The following is a 19,571-nucleotide window of genomic DNA, read 5'->3' on the forward strand; positions in this document are numbered from 1 at the left end:
AGGCTGCCCTGGCCTAGCTGTGGCCAGGAGGAGGGCCTTCTGACCTCCTGGCGTGGTCCTCACTGCCCCTGTCCTCACTGTTCTTGTCTCCCCGGTCCAGCCTCCTGGTCTGTGTGGTTCTCAGAATGGCCAGCCCTCCTTCCACTGCAGTGTCTGAGCAGACCGTCCCCGCCAGGATGTCCCAGCCCTTTGGAAGGGGTCAGTGGTGGGAAGCCATTTCCTTGGAGCCCTCGTGGCGCCGTGGTTAAGAGCTATGGCTGGTAGTCAAAAGGTCAGCAGTTCAAATCCACCAGCTACTTCTTGGAAACCCTATGGGGGAGTTCTACTCTGTTCTATAGGGTTGCTATGAGTCAGAATCGACTCAATGGCAACGGGTTTAGTGTGCTTTTTTGGTGGGCTCCAAGCAGTGGGGTCTCCTACTGGCAGGGGCAGGAAGGCTGCCCCAGAGGCCAAGCAAGCCCAGACTGGCCTTCAGTTCTTCTGGGAGCTTCTTGAGGACACAGGCAGTGTCCATCTATCTGTCTTGCCCACAGCCTAGCTCAGGATGTGCCACACATGCCAAGGGTCAAATGGGGGATGGTGGGGGGTGGACAAACACCTGCCCAGTGCCCCACACCTGCCCAGCGAGGACACTTGTCTGAGCCCAGAAACACGCCCCCCCCCCCGCCCCCAAGAAGTCCTGCTGGCTCTTCCTCTAGAACCTGCCCCAGGTCCCCTCCCACCTGCAGGAAAAGCGTCAGCAAGAAGCTGGAACTCCAACCAGTCTGGCTGACCCCATACCCACGAGCCTGCCTCTCATGGCATGTAGCCTCCCGGTGGTCGGGGTCACCCTAGGAAGCAAATGTCCACCCATTTGCACGAGAAGATGAGGCGGCTAACACGATTGGCTGCCTGCCCAGGCCAAGGGCAGATGCCCTGTAGGGGATTTGCAAACCTTTATACACATTCCACGTTCGGACTCCGTCTTTATGGGCTGGGAAGGAATCCCAGGGTGGTGCGCATGGCTAACACACTTGGCTCCTAATGCAAAGGTTGGAGGTTGGAGGTTTGAGTCCATCCAGAGTTGCCTTGGAGGAAAGGCCCGGCAATCTACTTCTGAAAAATCAGCCATTGAAAACCCTGTGGAGGACAGTTCTACTCTGACACATGTGGGATCACCACGAGTTGGAATTGAGTAGTTACTGGTATGGACTAGGAAACCACACCTCAGCAAGGACCGGTCACTGCCAGGCTCACCCCGCCAGGAGGGACCTGCACATGGGACAACTGTCCTGTTCTGAGATGCACACCATCCTGGTCACTACTATGTGTCTTTGCTTGGCTGACAAGTGGAAGCGTTTACTCTCTAAAATGTTGGATCTTTCTCTGGGTGGAGACAATGACCATCTGGGCCAGCTTCCTGGGGTCCTGACACCAGGGATGGAGTTGATACAGGGCAGGGGTCCGTGGGAGGTGTTAGTGAACAGGCCCTTTCATCCTTCCAAGTCAAAGTAGCTTTGGTGACAGTTCACTTGTGTCTAATCGGTAAGTTTAGGAGCCAGCTCCCTCCCTTGTTTCCACTAGAACACTTCACAGCACAGTGCAAACACACAGGCCCTTCTTGCTCTCTTATGTCTGGACCACAAGGGAGGAGTAGTGATCAGCTCCCTGGGGATACTGGACACGCCTCGGCTGAGCTTCCAAGGGGTCTGGTTCCTGAAAGTCATAGCCAATTATTATGGAATTAATCATGACCCCCAAAGTATGTGTTGGTAAATCCTAACCTCTATACCTGTGGTTATAATCTCATTTGGGAATGGGTTTTCTTTGTTATGTTAAGGAGGCAGGATTAATATAGGGTGTGTCTTGAGTCAACCTCTTTTGAGATATAAAAGAGATTAAACAAGCAAGTGAGCAAGCAGGGACAGGGGAAGGGAGATGTCAAGCCACATGAAGATCAACCAGGAGCAGAAGCTCAAAGTGACGAGGACCTTCCTCCAGACAGGACAGAAAGAGGAAGCCTTCCCCTAGAGCCAGCATCCTGAATTCAGACTTCTAGGTTCCTAAGCTGTGAGGAATTTCTGTTTGTTAAAGCCACCCACCTGTGGTGTTTCTGTTACAGCAGCACTGTATGACTAAGACACCAGTGTTAACTCCCACCCCTCAAACGTTAATCTAGAGAGCTGTTTAAAGAAAAAAGAAAGTATAAATTAATAAAAAAGCAAGCATTTTCCCTCATTCTGTAGAAAAAGGAAGCATGCCTCCTGCAAGGAGCTCTGTCTCCCCACCTCCCCACCCCCAGCCAGGTCTCCAAACACAGCCCTGTCTCCTAAAGAAACGTGCTGGGGAAGGAACTAGAATCTCAGACAAGCCAGGAAAAAGCTTCATACTCAATTTTTGCCCGAATCACAGGGAACTTGACCTACCCTTGCTAAGTTTCCACTTTTAAAGCCAGCTCAGGATGTCTGTACCCAAGACTAGTCCCTTCTGGCTGTTCTGTCCATTCCTTGGAAAGGGTCAGGTCGATGGACTTGGATGGAAAAGGCTGGACTTACCTGTCAGTGTAAAGATGCAGCCCCACCATCAGGCGGCCCCGTTATCACGCAACCCTCTCATCATACTTGTTCTGTGTGTTTTCTGGAAAGCCTTGAGTCCTACCTCGATCTTGATGGATCCAGTTGGGTTCTTTGCTTGTGAACAGACCTTCCTGAGTGTTACGGATTGAACTGTATCCCCCAAAATATGTGTGGAAGTCCTAACCCTTGTGCCCACGAATACGACCCTGTTTGGAAATCAGGGTTTTCTTTCGTTATGTTAATGAGGTCGTACCGGAGTAAGGTGAGTCCTAAGCCTAATTTCTTCTGAGTGATGTCTTATAGAAAGAGAAGAACAGACAGAGACACGTGCAGGGGGAGGGGAGATCACTGAGAAACCATCCACAAGCCAAGAAACGCCAGGGGCTACCGACAGGGACGGGCCTTCCCCTAGAGCTGATGCCCTGATTTGGACTTCCAGCCTCTCAAACCGTGAGACAATCAACCCCTGTTCTTTAAGTTCACCTACCTGTGGCATCTTCTGTTACGGGGCCCTAGGAGACTAAGACACGAGGAAGCTGAAGGGCCAGCATTGCACGTCTTAGCAGAGCCCTGATGAGGAATAGGGTCACCATCTCGTCAGCCATCCTAGCCTGAAGCACAGGCCTGGAGCACGGGGTCCGTTAGCCACAGCAGGGTCCAGGACAGGAGGGAGCACTCTTCCCAGCTCGCTGTGATGACAAGTCGGATCCCACTTTGTAATTTCACAGTCACAAAGCATTTCATTGTGTCGTTTCAGCTAAGGAGAGGCCTGCTGTTACACGAGCTCCTGTGGCCTCTCAGACTTGGGGTCAGCAGACTCTTACCCCTTCACTCACCTTCACCCTCCCCCATGCCAACGCCTTCAAATGCCAGCCACCGTTTACCACAGGCAGCAGGTGACAAACCAGCAATCCTCTCCTGGCAGGTGGCGCAGAGCCTGGGGAGGGAGAGAGACACTTGGACGGTATTGATGCACCCGATTTCAATCACGGGGTTGCTGTGAGTCGGAATTTGACTCACTGGCAGTACGTTCTGGTTTTGGTTGCCAGCCCCACATGGCAGTGGGCAGCGTTCAGCCAGGAAACCCACAGACAGGGCTGCCCGGGCCAAGGAAGCTCCAGCTGCTGTCAATCCCTCTGGTCTCTGTGGTCGGCTGTGGAAGACAGGAGCAGGGTGAGGTGGTACAGGGCTGTGCTTGGAGCACTCTTGCAGCCCTTCTTCTGGAGTGTTCTTCCCAGGTAACTGCACAGCCGGGACCCTCACTGTCTCAGGGCTCCCTGATTTATGCGCTCATGCGCACACACATACACGCACACTTGCACACGCACACACACATGGTCACAGCAGTGCCCAGCACAGCCAAGAAGAAGCTCGATAATACATCCTGGGTGAAGAGAAGAACCTCTCACCACCCTCTGCCAGGGCACCACCTCGGCTCCCTGTCCTGCTCTTAGCCTGGATCTTCTCAGGACCTCAGGGGACTGACTGCTCAGCCTCCCTGCAGGGAGCGCTGGTCCCAGCCTTCCCCTGCTCCATCCTCTAGGTCTCCGCTGGGGAGCGGTAGGCTGGGGCCGAGGTCTGGGCTCAGTCCACCTCAGGGGCGGGACCCTCTGGCCTGTCAGCTTGGGCTCGAAGCCTGTAACTGCTGACACCAAGGACAAGTCCCTGGCCCGAGGCAAAGCCCGCTCGCACAGACAGACAGACGGGCAGACAGGTGGACAGACAGCTTGGCTCTCTGAGACCAGCCGGCCCTTGCAGGAGGGGAGAGGGGCCTCTCCCAGGCCCCACCCGGCTGCCCCCAGCCCCCAGCTGCACAGAGCTCCAGGCCACGGGGGCTGGTGCGCAGGGGGTCTCAGTGCAGACAGCATCTGCTTCATGTTTCTCCTCTTGAACGAGCTCCAAGACTTGCTGTTCAGAGTGACAGCCAGACATCGTTCCCACCACTCTCAGGACCCCCGCTTTGGAGAGAGGAGGACGAATTCCCAGCATCCCTACCCTGCCATGAGCCATGGACCTCGGGGAAGGCGAGGTGGTCTTGTCAGATTCCACCCCCCACCCGAGGGGGCACAGAAGGACTTACCAGCTTGCACAGGGTCACCAAGGGGCAGTGGCAGAGGAGAAACTGCCCCCTCACACACTGGGCCTGGGTGCTCTGGGTCCCCCACTGTCCCCGCCCTGCCCTCAGGTGACGGCAACCCACTTACTTTAGTGGATGGGAACCATAACGATAACTTCTAGGAGGCCTTTGACCTGTAGCCAGCACCCACACGGCAACTGGCAGGAGTGCCCAGCATGTGGTGGCCACCCCCGGGCAGCCCCAGCCCTCCTCCTCCGCTGAGCACCAGCATCCTGAGCCAGAAGAACTGGTGGCCTGGGGTCCCCATCCCCCGCCCACCCCAGAGCTGCGAGCCCCTGGGAATGTGCAACCTAATCCCATTTCGGCTGGCTGGTTTTCACATAACTGGTGTATTTTTACCTCCTCTCTGCCCCAGTGATGGTTCATCTGATTTATGTCGTGCAAAGCCCCCAAGTGGCTGAGCATCCTTTGAGCTGGTGGAAAGCAGCGGGAAAAACCACCTCCTCCAGCTGGGAAAGGCCAGCGGGCCACGTGAAGACAGGCCTTTTCTTGCTGATTTTTGACAATGATTGCCCCAAACGTTTCCCAGTGAGTGCAGACCCTGGGGATAAGGAGGTTGCAGGGGCCAAGGAAGAGGAGCCAAGGAGCCAGGCTGCAAACCCCACCAGGGCCCAGAAGCTCTGGTGCCCTCCCTGCTCACGGCATTTGCCACCCAAGGGTCTGTTTGTATTTAAACGGCCCTGAGGAAAGCTCGGACTCAATTCACGTTCCCACGCCGACGCTCCGCAGCGCCTCTGGTTTTTGGCAAATTTTTTCCTCAGCTGTCAAGGCAGAAATATAGAATTCTGGGCTGACTTAAGGCTTGCTGGGCTTTCTCCCTCCCCCCTGGAGACAGGAAAATCGCTCGCAGATGTGTGTACCTGCTAATGTTTGCGTGCTGACTCTATGAGCGTGGCTTCCAGCGAGCCCAGTAACCCAAATCGGTGTGCGAGGGCGGGGTGGGGGTGGGGTTCACGGGGGCATGGGGGTGGAAGTTCTCTACATGGTTAAATGTGTCTGGAGCAAATAGGAGGGGACCCAGGACAACTGAGGGACTCTGGCTGACATTGAGGGCTCTCAAAGGTGGAGGACTGAAGCCCCACCTTGGGGGCCAGGAGGGCTAAATGCCCTCTTGGAAGATTCTTGCTTGGGCCAAAGGTCTTGGCTTCGGGGAGCCTGGGTCTTCCCTGTAAAAATGAAAATGCATTTTTTTTTAAGGAACTTTCCAGCCATTTTTATCCTGGGAAAGGAAGGAAGGGAAGGAGGGAGAGAGTCAGGGAGGGAGGGAAAGAGAAAAAAGGGAGGAGAGGAAGAGAGAGAGGAAAGAAAGAGAGAGAACGGGAGGGAAGGAGGGAGCGTGGGAGCCAGAGAGGGAGGGAGGAGAAAGGGAGGGAGAGAGGGGGAGCCTTGGGGGGGTGGGAGGTGGGACTTCCTTTTGGTGACTCAGCCCCACAGGGGCTGGGCTTGTACTGGAGCCCAAGGGGAGGGGCTCTGCAGTTTCGGCCCCTGGGGCCCTTTCTTTCTGGAGAAAGTTCTGAGCCTCAGCGGGCAGGGTGGGGCAGGTTGGAAGCTCTCCTCCAGGGCCTCCTCTAATTTCCCCCCCAACCCCACCTCCCCTCTCCCTGCTGCAGGCTCTAAGGGGTCTTCAGGCTGGCTCCCAAGCCCAGGCAGGGTGAGGACACCTGGGGAGAGGAGCCTGGCTGGACACTGTGTGACCCACTGTGTGACCCAGCCAGGCCCCATAGCCCCTCAAAGCCTCAGTGTCCTTGTGCATAAAGCTGGCTTGGTCACAGCCCCTGTCCCCTCGGCTACCCCTGCCTCCTCTGCCTGTAGGTGCAAGTCATGAGCTTAGTCAAAGTCCTCGCCCCCACCCTCCTCCTCCACGTAGCCCCCCAGTGTTGGCAGGCCTGGTCCACTTCTCAGTGCACTCCAGCCTGCGTGATGCCCAATCCCCCCACTGCACTGCCTCCTCTGGCAGCCTGTTCCCCTGGGGCTCCCAGGAGGAGGCAGGTGGGGGCAGTTGTCCTCAAGTGGACCCAAGGTCAGGCCCAGCCCAGCCCAGGCTCTGCTGAGAGCTGAGGGGCCTGAAGTCCTGGAAGGTCATACAGGATCCTCCCTTTCAGAGTTTGGAAAACCTATTGGCGCTGCCCGCTATCTTCTCTGAGCCCCTCGGCATCTGTGCTCTGAGCTGTCAGGGCTCCGGGGACAGGTGAGGTAGCCCTGCACCAGCGGGAAAGGACAGGCAGGGTTGTCTCCCCTGGGCCAGCACCACTGCCCACCTGGCCAGCACCACTGCCCACCTGGCAGCCCCATTTCTTGAATGAGGAGTCCCAGGTGGCCCACAGGCTGGTCCTGCAGCCCTCAGCCCACCACCAGCAGGCCTTGTCAGCTCACCTGCGCTAGCCAGGGATGTGGGGGGACATGCCCGGGCACCACTCTCCTGAGCCTCCTGCGGAGGGAACAGGCCTGCCTCTGGGGTGCTGACCCTCCAGCCTGCGGGTTTCACAGCCACCCGCTGCCTCGGATGGGAGACCCCGTGTTGGGGAGGGCTTTGGAGCCCTGGTCAAAGTGTCCACCAGCAGGGGGCTGGGGGACAAGCTGAATTTCCACTGTGCGCTTGCTGGCCCTGTGCCCCTGTTCCCTCAGACCCTCCTTCTACCGCCCTTCTGGTAGCATCCCTGTGGGTGTCAGGACCCAGCAAAGACAGGTCCCTCTCCCTTCCAGGAACCAAACAAGTCTTAGCCGTGCTGAGGGATCAGTGCTGGGAGCCCGGAGGGGCTGGGGGTCCAGGGAAAGGCCCCCAACTCTGCCCAGGGCTCTGGGACAGCTTTCTGCAGGGGGTGGAGACTGAGCGGTCACTCAGGGACAAACGGGGGAGGTCACCTCGGCAAGAAATGTTTGTGAGACCTGGAGGCAAAAGAAGGGGTTGTGGAGCCTGAGGGGCTCCCCCATCAGGGCCTGGCAAATATGTCCCAGGGCGGGATCTAGTACCTGCAAGCAGGCTGGCCAGGTGCGGGCAGCTGGGTGCACTCTTGGGCCTGGGGGAGAGGGGCTCTGTGATGGGGTGGGGGCAGGGAAGCAAACACTAGAGATCAGCCAGCCCCTTTCCACTCTCAGGCAGGGCTTCCAACAGGTTGCGAACAGTTCTGTAACTGCCAGATCCCGAAAATTTCAGGAGCCTAATGCGGGAGGCTGGATTATTGGCAGGACTGTGGAGAATGACACACATTCCAAGGAGCGCAGCCAGCCGCCATCTTTGAACAGGGCATCGCTGTTCGTTTCCTCCTGGGTCAAAGTCTGACGGGTCAAAGTCTGGTGGGTCAAAGTCTGACGGGTCAAAGTCTGACGGGCAACAGATTTGGTTGTCTTGCAATGTATACGCTGCCCTCATTTACGTCTGCAGTTACAGAATCATTCCTGACCTGGTCCCAATAAAAAAAAAAAAAAAATTTTTTTTTTTTTTTTATTATAGGAGGGGTGAAATTCTCCGAAGTTGACCGGCCACTTTTGAAATGGAAAAAGGCTTTAGGATCACTCGTTCGATGGGCACTGAGGCCCAGGGTGAGTGATAGCCCGTGGACGGCCAGCAGGGCAGTGGTAGGCCCGAATTTGGAGTCCAGTGCTTGGCTCAGAGCTGACGGACAGGTCTGGTGTAGGCCTGACTGTGGGGTGCAGCACTAGGCAGGAGAACCCCTGGAGCTGGCCACTTCTCAGGCCCCAGGGCTGGAGCTTGGCAAGCAGGTCAGAGATTTTACAGTGAACTTCGAAGGGTGGAGAGGCCTCACCCCTAGGCATTCCGGATCTTCCCACAACTCCCCAGTGGCACCCACCACTCAGATGAGACACATCACTCACCACGAGCCATGCCATACCATGCCACGCCCACACTCAGTCCATCCTCCAAACTTTGGCCTCCTGACCGCCACCCCAGCCTCCTCTTGGCCTGAAGACTCCAAGCCACCCTCCCCACACCAAGCTTCCTTTCCCTGCACCTCTTCCAGGCTGCCGCCCCCATATCATGGGCATGAGCTTGAGGGTGGGGTTCAGGGCAAGGTCCCCAGCACTGCCGCGTACACAGACAGCCCACCGCTTTCTGGGCCCATCTGCCGGGCGCCTGCAGAAGACCAATGCTGGGCCTGCTGCCCCCTAGCCAGTCTCCTAACAGCATCTCTGAACCCCAACTCCCTCACCTGTAAAATGGGGAGTGTCGTGCCCCCCAGGCCTGCAGGGGTCATGGAGGGCACCTGGAACTTCAGGGGAAACTGCTCTCCTGTGATCTCAGATTCCCCTCTGAAGCCTTACCCACCCTGAGCTGCCTGCACATGCTGAAGGTCTTACCGGGTGGCCAGGGTCTCTGTGCCTCACAGAACCGGGGCTGAGTACACAGCAGGCACCGCCTGAGTGTCTGTGGGCTGACTGCTACAAAGAAGGGCCCAGACGCTGGGGCCAGACAGACACCTCTATGTTAACATAGGACCCATCTGTCCTGAAAAGTAGTGGCCATGGCCCTGCAGGCTGGAGCTGGGAGGGCTTCCTTTGGGGGACAGGAATGGGCCAATGTCAGTAGGCCTCCCCAGCCCCTCCCATGAGGATACCCCAATAATGCTGGCACCTGGAGAAGAAGGTGGCCACTGGGCACCCCTGCCCCCCTCTGCAAGCTACCCCTCCAGTCTCCCCCAGACTGGTCCCAGGTTCCCTGGCCAGCTTGGGTGCAGCCCAGGGGTACCCACAACAAGCTGCATCATAGTCGGAGCCCCCATTCAGCTTCTCCAGGTCCCTCCCACACTCTACTGCTGGGATCCCAGGTGCCCCACATACACCCCCCATCATTTCTCCATAGCTCCCCCAAGGCCCACTTCCCAGGGTTACCCCCAGGCTGCCTGCCCCCACTGGAGAAGGTCACAGAAGTCCTAGCCTCACTCTTGCTTGGTCAGGAGCCCCATTCTCCCTGGCCAGGCCAAAGTGGGTAAAGGACAGGAAGGTCAGAAATATTCAGCCTAATTTGTGAATAAAAAAGCTTCTCACCTACTTGCCAGGAGTCAGGCCCACCCGTTCGTTCTCAGGCCTCAGGGGAGGGGAGGTCCCTACCCGGCCCACACCCTCAGCCTCTGCACCTCCAGCTACATTTGGCTTTCCTGGGGTCCCCTTGCTCCCGGCCATTTGTAGGGACCCCAGGTGGTGGAGACCTTAGGCAGCCCAGCTGGGAGGCCAGCTGCACGGTCTGTGGCTCAGTTGCTGTCTGTAAGGTGGGTAATGAGAGGGCCCACTTCCTGCATGGTCGGACCATGGGCATCCAGTGGGCCACAATCTTCCCACTGATGGAGGACAGAGGCTCAGAGTGGACAGGCTATCCTTACAGCTGGACCCAGACCCCCAGACCCCATGCTGTGCTCCCCGTCTCCTCCCCTGGCCTTCCAGCCTGCTCCTGGGTGGGTGGGTGTGCAGTGGCTCCCAGAACAGAGCTGGACGGGCCTTCACTTGTGGCCCAGGGAAATTGGTGAGGTCAGATAGAAGGCACAGAGGCAGTGGCACCCTGAGGGGCCAGGCCTGAGGCCCTGAGTCGGGCCAGAGGCAGAGGGGCCTGGGGGATGAGATGCCCCCGGAGTCCCAGGTCTGTAAATGGGGTGGGGACTGCACCCCTCTCTTCCTTTTAGGGGAAAGCCTGCTCCTCCAGGCTGCCGGCTGCTCTTACATAAACATATCCACTGCTTGGAGGCGCCTCCTTGGGGCACTGACCTCGAGAAGTTACCCAAGGTTCCAAGGAGGGCCGCCAGCTTCTGGGAGGAGGCGCCCGGGGGCTTCCAGCAGCCAAGGGCCTCCAGCAGCCGAGGGGCTGGACTGGCAGGGTCTCCCTGCGGTGGCTGCGCAGCAACAGGTGGGCCAAGACAGGCAGGAAGCGGGCTTGGCCATGTGGGAGTCTGCCCACCTCCCTAAGCAGGGCTGCCTCCTTTCCTCCAGAAGCCTGGGGACCCCAGCAGTCCTGTGGGTGTTCCCATCCCCAACACCCTTCCCCACTAGGTCTCTCAGCCTTTACCCCTCAGCTGGCATCGCCTACTCCAGGACGCGCAGCTCGGTAGGTGCACCTCCTGCCCTTGGGCTCACTGCCCTGATCCAGGATGGGGTGCCTGCCCCTGGGGCTAGTCCGTCTACCTTTGGTGGACAGGGACTGTGGCAGTCATTCTGGGCGCCCAGCGCTTAGCCGGCTTGGCACAGGGCACCCTATTGGGGCATCGCGCAGAGAAACACATCGCCCAGGCAGAGCACGTGTAGGCCAGCCCGGAGGCCGCGCCAGGGCTGGCTCTCCAGGGCCCACGGGTGGTTGGCGCCAGGGGCAGGCAGTAATGAGGAGCGTCCACCGTGGGGCCCTCCGGGGGAGCCGCTGAGCGCCCCCCTCGCGAGACGGTGGCTGCGGGCCTCCCCTCGGGGTGCCCGACTCCATTCCCCAGAGGCTGAACCGTGGCGCCATGGTCCTCAGGGCCAAGCGCTGCGGCCGTCCCGGTGGGAGTCAGGCCTGGGCTCTCGGGCCGGAGCAGGGCCCTGGGAGTGGAGCCCCGCCCGGGCCGGGATCCCCAAGCTCGGCCTCGGCGGATCAGCCCAGCCTCCCGGCCCCTGCCCCGCCGGCACGGTTCCGGGGCCTCTCATTTCCCCACTCCGCCGCTCCTCCTCAGCCATTGAGATGCAAATTGTCCCCAATTGTCGCCGAGGCGGCAGCGGCCGAGACGGATCCTTCCGCAATGCGTCCCAAAGTTTTGGCCTCGGAAACTTCGAACCAACAAGTAGTGCCTGCCCTGGCCCACCCTCCCGAGCGCGGCCCCGGTCCCGAGCGCCTGGCCTGGCAGCGCGTCCCCACCGAGGGGCGCATCCCGGGGTGCACAGCCGAGGGGCGCAGCCGGCCGGGAATCGGGGTTCAGACGGATCGCGGATGGGGTGTGAGGGGCGGGGCTTCACGGTGGGGCGGGGCCGCCCGGCGGGGCGGGGCGGGGCCCGGCGGGGCGGAACACAAGGCGGCCCAGCGCCTCACTAGTGCCTCGGCCTGCAGGAGGGAGCGCAAGGCGCGGGGCGAGCGCTGGGTACCAATCGCAAGCGGAGCCGGTGCCGGAGCCCGCGAGAGCCAGCGCCGCCCGCCCGCCCCCGGGAAGCAGAGGGCGGAGCGGGACCCCCGGCGCGAGTGCGCCCAGCCAGCCGCCCAGCCAGCGGAGCGCCGCGGGGAAGCAGGCATGCCGCCGCTCCTGGCGCCGCTGCTCTGCCTGGTGCTGCTGCCGGCGTTCCCCGCTGCACGAGGTAGGCGCCGCCCCGCGAGCCCGCAACTTTCCGCGCCCCTCTCCAACTTTGGCGGCGCTGCGCGCGCGCCCCGGGGGCCTCGGGCGGGGCGAGGAGACCGGGAGTCCCGGGCCAGGACTGGGACACCCCCACCCCCAAGGGCGGACTCGCGCTGCCCGGCGCCGGGGCCGCATCAAGAGCTGGGCGCGGGGCGCCGGTCCCGGGGTCTGGGGCCCCGCCGCCAAGCTCGCCTTCCCCGGCCGCGCGTGGGCTTGCCGCGTGGCGCGCGGACTGCCTACCACTTTTCGATTTGAATCTAGTGGGTTTTGGTTTCCTGTTGCTTCTCGGAGCCATTAGTCTTGTTTCTGCGCATTGGGCCCGCGCCGGGGGCGGATGTTGGGGCGCGGAGCGTGGGGTCCCGGCTCTGTGTTCCCCTTGGCCAGCCCTCGCGGCCGGGGCCGGCAAGGCGCCGTGGGAAGCGGGGTCCGGGCCGACCGGCCTCCTTGGCCTTCAGGAAGGTTCGCGCGGGCTGGCGCGTGGAGCGGCTCCGGTCCCCGACCCCCGCGGACTTCCCCTCCCCGGGCGGGATCGCCGGCCGCCAGCCCGGCTCACAGCCTTTCTTTGGGGGGGGGGTGCGGATCCCGGATTACAGACTTTTTGGGGGAGTGCGGAAGACTCGCCTTGGTGGAACCGAGTTTCGCTTTGCTCCGCGGAGTTCAAGTTTGGCGATCTTGGGGGGGGTGGAGAGAGACGTGGGAGGGAGCGCGGTTCCTGGCCCGATTCCCATCCCGAGGGTCTCCGGGCAATCTGGTGATTAATTCCTGTCTTCCCAAAAAGTTGGTGGTGAGAATTTTTCCCCCTTTCAGAAAGTCGAGTCCCTGTCACAGCGCCCTCCCCCCGCCCCCCCCGACGGCTTCACTTGTCCGGCGGGTGAGAGGGAAGGGCGGGGCCTCGTTTATGGACCGGTTCTCGGGAAGGGGGTCGCATTCCTTCCCAGCGGGGCTCTCCACCCTCCCATGGGTGTGGTGGGGCTGCCCCTGGAGATGGCCCCGCGGGAGCAGGTATTGGGTGTCCGCAGGGGCGGGGCGGCCAGGACGCAGGAGGCGGCCGGCGCGACAATGGCCCGCTCTGATTCCGCGACGGCGCTCTGTTGGCGGGCGGGGCGGCGGGCCACGCAGCTGTCGCATTTTCCCACGAGCGGGGAGCCGAGTGTGGCGGCCCCGACCCTCCCGCCGCCACCACGTCCCGGCAGCGTGTTTAAACATCAAGACAGCCTCAGTGGCTGGGTGGGGGCCCTAGCCCCCAGCCCCGTGTGGCTCTCTGAAGAAAACTGGGGAGGTGGGGGTGTAAAGTTGGGAGAGTGGCGCCGGGAGACATCACTTTTCTCCGCTGCTGCCAGGGGGCATATCAGTCACTCCCCATTTTTGAGCACTACCTGTCCACCTGCCAGCCCACCCCGCCCCCATTTCTGACTGGAACTTTGAAGTCTTTCGGGGTTCATTCTGGGGCTTCCCGGTGCCCCCTGCCCCTGCAACCCCAGGACTCTGAGTGAAGGGCCCCTGAGGTGAGGTCTGATGGCGGCACTTAGTCCGGAGCTGGTGACAGAGGCTAGGTTTCTGTCCTCAGAGATGGGCCGTTCCAGAAGCCGAGGCTCTGCTGACCCTCTTGTCTCTCCCCCGGCCCCCCCAGGCCTGCGATGTTCCCAGACTGGTGAGGAGACCTGCTTGAATGGCGGGAAGTGTGAAGTGTTTGCCAATGGCACGGAGGCCTGTCTGTGAGTATGCGCGCCCCCACGGGGACCTGTTGCTTTATGGGAGCGGGAGTCCCTGCCTTCTGCGGCAGCCGGGGACAGAACACTAGGCCATTGTCTGGTGGAGATGGCCCAGAAGGCTGGGCACGTCACGTGCTGACTTTTATTGGACAAAGTCTGGCAATTACTTAATCACCCACAATTAGGCTGCGTGTGAGCTGGCCAGGCCTCGGAGGGTCCTGGGCTCCCTCTTCGTGGCCACCTCGGCCTACTGGGCCCTAGGTGGTATCCTGGCAGCCCATTTCTCCCTGAAGTCCCTGAGAAACGGCTGACCTGTCAAGGGGTCAGGACTTCCACTGCCACCTGGGGAGCATCTCTTCTGGGCAGGTTGAGCACCTGTGGGCAGGTGAGCCTCTCAGAAAGAAATTGACTGTTTCAAAACAAAACCTAACTCTCTAGGCCTGGGCCTTCCCCAGCCCATTGCGCCAAGGCCTCAGGGTGAAACTGGGGAGAGAAGCCTGAACCGGCCCCGCCCATCTCTATGGGTGGGGGTGTCTATCGGGAAGCCTGGTTTCTCTCTTGGCTCTGCAAACTCCCAGCCTCATGAGCGCCATCCACGGCCCTTGGCTTAGCTGGAGAGTGGGCACAGGGGGGCTGAGAGATCTGTTTGGAGTGCCAGTCTGCCTCGGGACGTTTTCACTGCTCCCCGATGTCCTTCAACTTGAGTTTGCCCCTGATGGGAATACTGAGGAGGCCCTGGGGAGCCGTCCACTCCGCCTCCTGCTCTGCCCCCGGCGCGCCCTCATTCCAACCGTTGATGGGCCCATTCCCCTGACAACCCGGCCCACTGCACCACCGGCTGGCCTGCCCACCAGCAGCCCCCGGGCCCCCGCCCACCAACTGAAGCCAATTACGAAGGTCTGTGAGCAGTTTAATGGACAGAGCGGAATGTTCCTTTGTCAGATGCTAATGAATGCATGCTACTTTTTTTTTTTTTGCTTTTTGGGGGCCTTCTCCTTCTGCAGAAGCCACACTGACGCTTGATGCCCTAAATCTTGTTTCCTTTCATTCAGAGGCCGACAGCTGGGATTCTGCGGCAGTGCAGCCGCTATTGTTGGGGAGGCGGATTAATTCGGTGTGATTAATTATGCGAGGCTTCCCAGAATGCACAGCTCTTTCCCCCACGCCCGTCCCTCGGACATTGCCTCTCAGACCCCCTCCCCATTTGGGAGGCAACAAGAATCTTATTACTTCTGCAGATGACTTTGAGAGGGAGAAGCGGTGCTGTGTTGGTGGAAAGTTAGGGTACCTCTTCTGGGAGCCACCAGGGAATAGAGTGCCCAGGTCAGGGACGCCGGAGCGGGCCGTGTGGTCTGGTGTGAGGTCTCCCTGGGCCAAAGCTGGCACCCGGGACAGGACTGTGGCAGCCTCCCCAGTCCCAGACCTGGGGTCCTGTGGGCCCTCTGCCTGAGCCAGCCCCCTGATAGGTCTCCGCCTCGGCCTCTCTCCCGCACTGGGCCTGTGACCCCTCCTACTTGGCGGGAAGCTTCCCCCAGTTTGGCAGGCACTCTGCCAAGTGCAGCCCACAGAGCCCCCATTGTGCACACCCTGCAAGTCCAGCGAGGGGGCAGGATGGAAAGGCCATGAGAGGGGCTCCCACCTCTGGGCAGTGTGGGGTACAGGGTCAGGCCGAGCTTGGAGAGGCACAGCTGGAGCTGTTAGTGAGTTTGGGGTGCAGGGTCAGGCCGAGCTTAGAGAGGCACAGCTGGGGCTGTCAGTGAGTTTGGGGTGCAGGGTCAGGCCCAGCCGTGGAGAGGCATAGCTGGGGCTGTCAGTGAGTTTGGGGTGCAGGGTCGGGCCCAGCTTTGGAGAGGCACAGCTCAGGCTGTCAGTGAATTTGGGGTACAGGGTTGGGCCCAGCTTTGGAGAGGCACAGCTGGGGCTGTCAGTGAGTTTGGGGTGCAGGGTCAGGCCGAGCTTAGAGAGGTACAGCTGGGGCTGTCAGTGAGTTTGGGGTGCAGGGTCAGGCCCAGCCATGGAGAGGCATAGCTGGGGCTGTCAGTGAGTTTGGGGTGCAGGGTCAGGCCCAGCCGTGGAGAGGCACAGCTGGGGCTGTCAGTGAGTTTGGGGTGCAGGGTCAGGCCGAGCTTAGAGAGGTACAGCTGGGGCTGTCAGTGAGTTTGGGGTGCAGGGTCAGGCCCAGCCATGGAGAGGCATAGCTGGGGCTGTCAGTGAGTTTGGGGTGCAGGGTCGGGCCCAGCTTTGGAGAGGCACAGCTGAGGCTGTCAGTGAATTTGGGGTACAGGGTTGGGCCCAGCTTTGGAGAGGCACAGCTGGGGCTGTCAGTGAGTTTGGGGTGCAGGGTCAGGCTGAGCTTAGAGAGGCACAGCTGGGGCTGTCAGTGAGTTTGGGGTGCAGGATCAGGCCCAGCTTTAGAGAGGCACAGCTGGGGCTATCAGTGAATTTGGGGTGCAGGGTCAGGGCCAGTTTTGGAGAAGCACAGCTGGGGCTGTCAGTGCAGTTTTCGGGGTCCTGTCAGTGCAGTTTTTGGGTGCAATAGAGTCTCTGGCTCAGCGACGGAGTGAGGATTCCCTCTCTGGCCTGGGTACTTTAGCCCCACGCACTCCTCCCCTGGGGGCTCCGCCTCTCTGTTCCTGCCCTGGGAGGCCTGCAGCCTGCCAGAGTGCGACCTGTGACCTCCGAGGAGCTGTCCCGGGAAAGAAAGCTGGCCAGAGCAGCGGAAAGAAAGCTGGCCAGAGCAGCGGTGGGAGGCCGGCTCTCCCAGCTGAGGGAGAAGCCATGTTCTATCCTCCGAGGTGTCCAGGGCACAGACTTTTGAAGCCCCTGTGATGTGAGTTCAGATCCCAGTCTACAGCCTCCAGCCATGGCCTTGGAAAGTTCTTTGGCCCTCTGTGCCAGTTTGCTGCCCTGTAGGAGGGTGTGAGAAACAGTTCTCCCAGTGCCGATCGTGAGTGCCATGAATCATCTGTTTCCACCCCAAGGAGACGGAAGCTTCCCCTGGAGCGCTGGTCAGGTGGTAGCTCGGGGCTGGAGTAGTTCCATGGGGAATGGGGGTACCCTCCCAGGGAGGTGGGAGAGCACTGGGCCTGGTTGTTGGGCGTGTGGGAGTCTCTGCTGCAGGCCCTCCCTCACACAGGGTCCACCTCTGGAAGCTGCTGTGTGCAGGTGGGGGTTCCATGGGGGGGCTTTCACCCCAAGGGCAAGCGGAGGGGGCACTGCACCCCCTGCCCCATCAGTGCTGAGGGGATAGAGTGCTTCCTGCGACTGGAGGCGGGTGGGCAGGACTGGAGGGACTGCTGTCCATCTGGGTGGGTGAGCGTCCTCCATCTGGAAAGTTCATTGGGGCGCTGGGGTGGGAGCTGAGATGGGATGACTAAGGCACCCTCCCTACCTGTGGGAAAGTCGGAATTTGGGTGATGGCAGAAGTGGGGCGTCACGTCCAGAGTACCTGGCTGGGGGGTGGTTGTGGGGAGGGCTTTCACTTTGGCTGCTTCTGCACCTGCCTGACTCCATGCCACCTGGACTCAGTCTGCCCATCCGTGAAGTGGGCTGACGAGTGACCGTTCCCTTAGTTGAAGTCAGTGTTTCCATTGTGTCACCTGCCTCCAGGAGGAGGCTGGGGGAGGGAAGGGTTACTGGCTGGGGGTGAGGGAAGGTCTGTCACAGAGCTTCCTCTGTGCCTGCCACTCCCAGCTCAGAGGACTTGGGGTTAGAAAAACACTTGGTCAAATAGAAAGTCTCACCTGCTCGCTCAGCATGGGGACGTCAGGGGGCGGAGCCCTTGCAGGGGAGGCATTGGGGCAGGAGCTGGCTCCTCAGGGCAGGTGCTGCCTCAGAATGGAGGCCAACATTTTCCCATTGAAAAAATAATGTTTTTTAAAAAAGAAAGAAGAGGATGACCATAGCAGGAAGAGGGTGGAGCTGGGCAGACAATGAATGGAGGAGACAGAGCTGGGCCTGAGCACGGAGGTGTGGCACTGGGTGCTGGGGCTCCCAGACAGATGCCGGGGTGCAGTGGGGAGTCTCCGCAGGACGGGCTTCCTGGCAGGTGGGCTGGCTGGGCAATGCCAGCTAGGTTGAGGGCTTGCGCTCTGCTGGTGTGTGGAGGCCTTAACCGCTTCCTGTCCACTTATAAAAAGACAAGGTTGCACGCGTCTCTTGCTCTCCTCCATAAGGTAATGACGGTGACCCTGCACACTGAGCAAGCTGTACATCTCAATGGCCCTCAGTAGCGTAGGGGTCACTGTGACCCTGCGCACAGACACACTGCCTTTACCAGCATCGTGAAAGCCAGGCAGCCTGTTGCATCATCAGCCTCCCTCACCCCTGCTGCTTGTCATCCCCACTTTACAGGTGGGAAAACTGAGGCCGGGAGGGATGAGGCTGACCCGAGACCTGTGTGAGAGGGCGGGGATGTGAGGCTAGTTTGTGTCAGCTCTTGGCCTCCATGTGCGGGCATATCCAGAACTTTCCAGAGGCTTCCAAGGGGCTGGCGAGCCCAAGGATGCACCACGGGCTTTAAGGAGTGGCTGGCTCTGGGGCATTGTTACTGTGGCCGGGATGTGGCTGATGGCCCTGAGGTTTCTCAGTGAGCCAGGCAGGTCCTTTCTTTGGCAAGGAGTGTGGTCACTGAATGGCCTAGATGGTACAGAGCCAGGCTGGGGCCTCAGCCACACATCCCTTCCCCGGGCCTCAGTTTCCCCCTCCATGCATGCAGGGGTTGGCCTGGATGGTCCCTGGAGCCCCCTTCCACTGGCATCCAGGCAGGTCCTGGGCCTGAGACTGCTGGTGGCCCTGGGCAGCAGTGTGGCGAGGTGGAGGTGCCCAGGGTCAGGGACAGTGATACGGCCAGGCAAGTTCTGCCGGTCTGGGGCTGCCCCTGGCCTGCTTAGGCAGTGACTGACAGGTGCTTTGGCCAACGGTGAAGGAGGGGTGAGTAAGGGGGCAGGCCAAAGGATGCCCTCCTCCAAGTGGCTCCTCTGGCTTCTGGCATCTCTTTGGGCTCCCCCACCCTGCCTACACTAGGCCCTGGGGACAGATGATAGCAAGGGAGGCAAGGAGCCTAGCCCCACCCTTAGGGCACAAGGGATTGGACTTTTTGGGGGTGTGGAGAGATCTATATAGAGAGAAAGAGTTGTTGTTGTTAGTTGCCACCTAGTTAATTCTGTTTCGTGATGACCCTGTGTGTGCAGGGAAGAACAGCTCCGTAGGCTTTTTGAAGCTGTGACCATTCGGAAGCAGATCTCCAGGCCTGTCTTCCAAGGTGCCTCTGGGTGGGTTCGAACTGCCAGCCTTTTGGCTAGTAGTCAAGCACTTAACCATTCGCACCACCCAAGAGTGCTGGAGACACACACGCACAGATACACACATGACAAAACGCACAGAACATACATTCACCGTTGTGACCGTTTTGTACTGAACAGCTCAAGGGCATGAAGTTATTCACAGTGTTTCTCAGCCATCACTACTGTCTCACTCCAGAACTTTTCCCTCACCCCAGAAGGAAACCCACACCCGGTGGGCAGCCACCCCCACCACACCCTTCTCCCCCGAGGATGGAGCATCTGGTCACTAGCACTTTAGAGTGAATTATTAGGTGAAGATCGCTCTGTCTCTGGATTTGCCTATTCTGGACGTTTCGTCTAAGTGAGATCTTGGTACAGTGTGTGGCCTTTTGTGCACGATTCCTCGAGCTCAGCATAAAGTGTCCCAGGCCACCCAGGTTGGAGCACATGTCAGAGTGCTACACCCTGGAGGACTGGATTGTACACAGCTGGAGGCACCAGGACTGGCCACAGGTGGCCACAGATGTCCAGGTCATGTGTCATCAGCTCGCAGGATCCAGAGGTGGCAGCATTGGGGATGGTGG

The 19,571-nt window shown here is 60.0% G+C and overlaps 1 protein-coding gene across 5 annotated transcripts in view; it reads left to right on the forward strand.

Moving 5' to 3' along the window:
- The first annotated feature begins 11,825 nt into the window (after window positions 1-11,825).
- Window positions 11,826-19,571, forward strand: part of NOTCH1 (notch receptor 1) — a 49,520-nt gene continuing 41,774 nt past the window's right edge. For 2 of the 5 annotated variants that reach the window (XM_064290645.1, XM_064290646.1), the window contains exons 1-2: window positions 11,826-11,952; window positions 13,621-13,705. In XM_064290645.1, the coding sequence (XP_064146715.1) occupies window positions 11,889-11,952; window positions 13,621-13,705 (149 nt within the window). In that variant the 5' untranslated portion in view covers window positions 11,826-11,888. Of the gene's footprint in view, window positions 11,953-12,187; window positions 13,706-19,571 lie in introns of those variants that run through there. The other 3 variants (XM_064290647.1, XM_064290643.1, XM_064290644.1) reach the window with 3 other exon arrangements.

This window comes from Loxodonta africana, chromosome 9 (assembly GCF_030014295.1).
Source record: "Loxodonta africana isolate mLoxAfr1 chromosome 9, mLoxAfr1.hap2, whole genome shotgun sequence".
In the NCBI taxonomy this organism is placed as follows: Eukaryota; Metazoa; Chordata; class Mammalia; order Proboscidea; family Elephantidae; genus Loxodonta; species Loxodonta africana.